At 31.7% G+C, this 6,000-nt stretch overlaps 1 protein-coding gene and 1 non-coding gene across 2 annotated transcripts; both read right to left on the reverse strand.

The window, feature by feature from the left end:
• Nucleotides 1–1,374: 1,374 nt before the first annotated feature.
• LOC134711261 (retinal homeobox protein Rx1-like) lies at nucleotides 1,375–5,518 on the reverse strand. The gene is made up of 3 exons (XM_063571779.1): nucleotides 5,421–5,518; nucleotides 4,333–4,493; nucleotides 1,375–2,008 (listed from the first exon to the last, which is right to left on the reverse strand). Exons 1-3 carry the CDS (start codon nucleotides 5,467–5,469, stop codon nucleotides 1,475–1,477), a joined length of 744 nt encoding a protein of 247 aa, XP_063427849.1. The 5' UTR covers nucleotides 5,470–5,518; the 3' UTR covers nucleotides 1,375–1,474.
• Nucleotides 3,356–3,473, reverse strand: LOC134702908 (U5 spliceosomal RNA). The gene has a single exon (XR_010104595.1). It is a non-coding gene; the product is annotated as a U5 spliceosomal RNA (small nuclear RNA).
• Nucleotides 5,519–6,000: the final 482 nt, after the last annotated feature.

Below are 6,000 nucleotides of genomic sequence, written 5' to 3' on the forward strand. Positions count from 1 at the left end.
AGTTGTCCCACCACCTCAAAAAAATCAAACGATTCTCCCTTAAGCAAACATCAATTCCAATGCTGTTCGTTTGTTATTTTATAACTTATGTTAGTGTTTTGTTATTTTGTGAATTTGTTGTTAATCGGGATCATGGATTCTGTTTGATGTTTTCCTCGATCCTTTTAAGACTATTCGAAGCTTGGCATATAATTATGGTATCATATTTTCTGTTTACATATCGTTGTCAATATAATGTAATTTTATGCAACTGTCGTACAAGTGAGAATTTTAGCTAGCTATAAAACCAAGTTTAAGCCACTATTTTCTTCATAAGAAAATGCCTGTACCAAGTCAGGGATATGATAGTTGTTATCTATTCGTTTAATGTGTTTGAGCTTTGGATTTTGCCATTTGATTATGGGCTTTTCGTTTTGAATTTTCCTCGGAGTTCAGTATTTGTGATTTTATTTTTTATACAACAATTCAAGATTGAATATTGACCAAGATAGAGTTTTAATATTAATGATATTGGGTTGCTGTTTCATTGACGATTTTCATTTAGTAGAGTGTTTATTTTCATCTGGGTATTCCTATACGATAAAATATCAGTCATATGTTCCTTCTTGTCATACATACCGAATATGATATAGATCTATCTATTCAATACATCCAGCATTACCAAAATGAACCCGAATACATTTGATCATGTATCAGTTTCCTTCAAGTGTATGATATTGCCGGTCGAATTTTGTTCAGTGTGAAGGTTTTTTGTAACCTTAAATTATGCGGCCACTATTAATCAACTTTGCTTTTCGCTGCTGTAACTTATGTTTAAGTGGCTTTTGACAAATTGGATGAACCTTAGGTACAGAACTGTGGTTTGATTTAATTCATTGATGTTAAGTAAGGTGATTATTACATAATTACACATCTTCATCTTTGCAGACTTAAAAGGCGCCAAAAGGATAACGAGAATTAAATAGCTAAATTGCTAGTCACTCTTATTCACCTTTTACTATATAAAACATCCATAACATACCATTATCTACAATGAGGCATCAAGTATAGGCTGTGGCGTTTGAAGCGCCACTACAAGAACACCAACCTTGCTTGAAACCCACAGAAAATTTTGTTCCTAACAGAGCATGAGCATTACGTTGTTGTGTAGAACATCATAAATAACCAAAAGATGAAGTAATACATGAAGTGTTCAGATCAAAAAGGGCCTGCATAATAAAATGTTTTAATATGATCAACTCTGTTTTAGCAAGGGTCAATACCTTAGTTTGAGCAACAAAAAAAGGGATTTATATATATTTCCGTTGACGAAATAATCAATCTAACTAAAAGCGCCATGTAAAATTCATTTATTTTCTTAATTTCGTTGTCACAATTAATTTATTCATACATGTAATTGAATATGTTGAAACTTACAAATAACTACATACAAAAGTCATATAGCACTAAATTCAATGTCAAATATTTGTTACTTTCACATACTAAACTGGTAATTGAAGCAGTGTCTGTCGTCTGTGGATCGTACTTCTGACTCACTGAGGTCTGCAATGGAGAAGGACGACTTTGGTGTTGTCAACGGAAGGCGTAATGTTGTTGGTTGTATTGACAGTGGCGACAGTTCTGGCTGACTAGGTAGTGGAGACCACAGAGAAAACCTTTGGCGTTGGTCTTTGGATCTTGCTGGTGTCTTTGGCAGTGGTGATATAGGAGGAGGTAGTACTGAAAACATGTCTTTGATGTCTGTGTAGGGTGGTGAGTCAAGTGATCTGTCTTCATGATGAATGGCCACTTCCTTGGTGATGTCTAATCCACTGTTAATGGTGAGGAACTGTTGTTGTTGTTGTACTGTGGATAATTGGAGCCATGTTGCATGTTTCAGGGGAGCAGTTGGTGGTGGGGATGGAGACGTCTTTGGCGATGAAGAAGTACTAGATGATGCACTGTCTGAATTGGTGCTTGGACGGCGTCTGGAACGTCTATGCCTTGCTCGCCGATTCTGAAACCAAACCTGAAATTAAAAATAGAACAGTTAAGCATACAATAAGTTATATGAGATTTGACCAACACACAAAAAAGGTGACATTCATTTGTAAAAATAACACTGTCTTTGTGATAATAAGAACAACCATTAACTGTCCAATTATTGGTAAATGCACATGCATATTATGATTGTATGACAATTATATTCGCATGCGCCAATACATTGCTTATAGTAACTCAGTGTACCAAGAAATTATCAATTAAGCATACCAGTGCACTATTACATGAAACGGTGTTTATAAAGAAGAATAGACTGAACTCATAATCAATCGGATCAATAAATCATTAGTTATTGTTGATCTAGTCACACAAGGAGATATCAAGGACATTGCTTATTTTTTTCGAATTATGTACAAAAAGATAAGGCAAAAAAGGAATCTAAATAGAAAGAGCCAAGGCAGTGAAGTTTTACAAATTTAACTCGGAGGGTAAACTGTGTATTAAAGTTACAACCCTTTGTCGAATTTGATTTATCAAAAAGTCTTCATAAAATATGTATAAATGACTTTTTACTTCTTTTTGTGGAATTTGAATATCAAAAGTCTTAATATATGAATATTTAATCGTCTAGATGAGAAATAGAAAATAATAATAAATTGTACAAATTCAAAAAAATCTTCATTGGAGGGATGTGAATTATATGGATAAAGGAGTGGGTTTTACGTTGATAAGACAACAACCCAACGACACAGAGAACGTCAAACTATAAAACCAAACAATTAACAGGACATCTCTAGCAGGACATAAGCTGACTATTAAAAAGATTTTAGCAACTTGATCTGCAGCCTTCAGTCTATAACACATTTTTTTAATTGATATAATGGTTGACATTATCCCCTGTTGTTTTCTGCATTAAAATTACCCATGCAGTATTTTCTGTTTAAAACATCGAAAATCATTTTCTTTTATCTACACGTATGCATGCTTGAAAACTATTTCCAACATATATACGTGATAAAATAAACTAATCATTGAAAATTACTAAAATGTAACTTAACCTAATTATAAAGGTATGACCATGCCTCATATGTTCATATTTGCACCTGCAAATAAATTACCCTTATTTTCATTTGGACGAATGCCTAGTAATGCTTTGATATGAGCAAAAATTAGTTAAATAATGTATGAGATGAACTCAAACAAATTTAATCTAACCTATAATAATGTTATTTATTGACATTTTCTGAATAATATCTGATATTTTGAAATTCTCAGTTTGTACTTGTATATGCACATACCGACTTTAAGTTAAGTTTTATGTTATACGGTCCTACGTGGCGTTTTTGGAGAGATGTGTATTTGATCTAGTTATGTTACCCTATTTTCATAGGGTTAGAAAAATAGTCTATAGACTCATTAATTTGTTCCTCTCCACGGAAATCTTTAGTAAAAGGCGAAAGATTTATTCGTGGTTTGAAGAGAAACCAGAGTATCATCTAATGGAAATTCGATGGACCCAACTAAATAATTAACTTGTTAATTTTTGGTATACAATTAATTTTTCTTTTGCAAAATAAAGTTCAAAATATACCAATAGATTATAAATAATACTTTATTTTACTCATTTTTATATTAATGTTCAATCATTTTATAAATTTATGTACTTAGATGTTAATATTAATTTCAGTGATTTTTTTTTTCTGGCAGCCCACATAAAGGGAAATAATTCATGTTACTTTTTTCAATAGAAATGGCCAGTTTTATTAACTTAGTAAATAGATATATGTATAAATGTCTAATGAGTCATGAACATTATAATTTGAGGTTGTATATAAGTTATAACAAGTCTGGTATGTTACAACCTTATGTCGTGTATTACTGTGGGCATGGAACCCCCTTTTTTATTGTTTTTTTTTTTTTATCATCAGGCTTTTATATATTGTATAGATGTCTAATGAGTCATGAACGGAAACACTATAATGTAAGGTTTATACAATTTATTTTATGCTTGATAAGTTACAACCTTTAGTCGCGTATCATTGTTATGGCATGCTTTCATGGGCAAGCCCCCCCCCCCCCCCCCCCTTTTCAGTTTTTGCGGTCTTTTCTTGTCATCTTTTATACATCCGAAATGTTATATGTTTAAATAATATTAAACATACTGGATATGTCTTAATAATTAATAATTCAAAGAGTTATCAAACATAAAAAAATATCTAACTAACTATTAGTTCAGGTTAAACTGTAACATATATAGATTAAAGGGCAGTGAGTCAGTCTATATGTACATCTAGTGTAAGAAAATGAAGACTATGTCTACACTTGAGCATGTTTGCCTACAGAAACACTCACCTGAACTCTTGCCTCTTCTTCGTTGATCTGTCTAGCTAAGGTGATTCTTTCTTTAATGTCGGGGTACTTGTTCTCGATGAAGGCTTTCTCTAGAATAACTATGGTGGCGTTAGAGAACATGGTCCTGTTACGACGCTGACGCTTCTTTGGTGGATCTGAGTCTACAAGAAAAATTTAAATAAGATATGTGAATGAACATGCATTTGATTATTAATTATAGAACAGAACATATTTTATTTCCAATTAAGGGCCCACAAGGGGCATACAGAGCATACATGAATAAGGAAAAGGAATATTAATTTGATAGATATATAGATATTAACATTTTTTACATACAGTAACAATACAATTACTAACTCATATTCACTTTAATAAATTTACCAACAGCATTAAGGACCTGATTGTCTTCACAGTTTAATAAATAAATAAATTTATGCTGATTATCAAGTATAGAAAAATTTGGAATTCTTTGGCAAACAAAGTCAAAGAGAGCATCTCTATCTGATTTAAAATTTTCACAGTTAGTTAAAAAAATATATTTCATCTTCAACACAGCCAGAGGAGCATTTTTTGCAAATTCTTTCATTTTGTGGAATATTTGAATAATTATATGTAAATCTTTAGACTGACAAAATATGTAATCTCAAAACCACAATGCCATGGCTGCAATTTGCAGATACATAGGTATAGTGTCACGCAAACGCGGCGTATTTTATATTAAAAATGCAATTTACGTATTGCTTCTAACATAAATGAACAAAGACAACTCAAACTAAAGCATTTACAATCCAACATCAAACTCACACACGTTTATTTTTGCATAATGAACATGTTGATTTTTTTAAAACATTGAAATGCGATCTAATAACTTTCAGTACACATTACGATGGAAGTTTTAAAGACCTTGACTGGCTATACAGCCCTTGCACGGTCGGTCAGTACAGACTTGCTGGTGTGGTTGCCAATTTAAATAAATATATGATATACAGAAAAACTACGATTGTCATGTATCTGGCTAAGCTTTTGAAATACAAGTTGAGGAAATTGGTATTGAAAAGAAGGAAATAACCTAATATATATAGACTTACCAAAACCCATTATTTTGCTGATGGAGTGGTCTGTTACAAATGCTGCCATTGTTGGTTGTGTTTTCGAAGTTATGCAAATATGCTTGATTTTACATGTATGGGGTTTATACTGTAAATATTCTTGTGTTTATTTAATATTGAGTAATGTATTATGGTATTATGATTGGATATTGAAATAATATTCAAAAGGAAGCCAGTTTTATCTTATTAAAATGATATTAAATCGTGACAGTGTTTACATAATCACACCAAAGAAGCCATTCAATCTGATTAGTTAATTGCTAAAACAACAAAGTTAAGGCTTATAATAATTTTCTCACAATTCTTTGAAGTTCAATAGATTTTAATAGAAAAATTGAATTATAACCAAGCTGGCGTTTACTCTAAATGATCAATGATTTTCATGACCTAATTAAAATTGTTTATTTCAGTAGTATTTCTGAAAATTAATTAATTATTTAAATGATAACCGATTAGAATGCACTCTTGCTGCAGTGCATGTGCATTAGATTGCTTTATAAACATTGTTGATGTATCGTTTTGAACATCTTTCTACAAAAGGGACTAGATAACATATTTG

The sequence above is a fragment of the Mytilus trossulus genome, chromosome 1 (assembly GCF_036588685.1).
Source record: "Mytilus trossulus isolate FHL-02 chromosome 1, PNRI_Mtr1.1.1.hap1, whole genome shotgun sequence".
Lineage (NCBI taxonomy): Eukaryota > Metazoa > Mollusca > Bivalvia > Mytilida > Mytilidae > Mytilus > Mytilus trossulus.

What these genes read in the sequence shown, in the direction of transcription:
- LOC134711261 (XM_063571779.1), bottom strand. Translation starts at nt 5,469, where the DNA reads ATGGCAGCATTTGTAACAGACCACTCCATCAGCAAAATAATGGGTTTT. An exon ending in CAGCAAAATAATGGGTTTTG is followed by an intron (nt 4,494 to 5,420) that starts GTAAGTCTATAT and finishes TTTTTCTTGTAG; the next exon opens with ACTCAGATCCACCAAAGAAG. An exon ending in AAGAAGAGGCAAGAGTTCAG is followed by an intron (nt 2,009 to 4,332) that starts GTGAGTGTTTCT and finishes TTTTAATTTCAG; the next exon opens with GTTTGGTTTCAGAATCGGCG.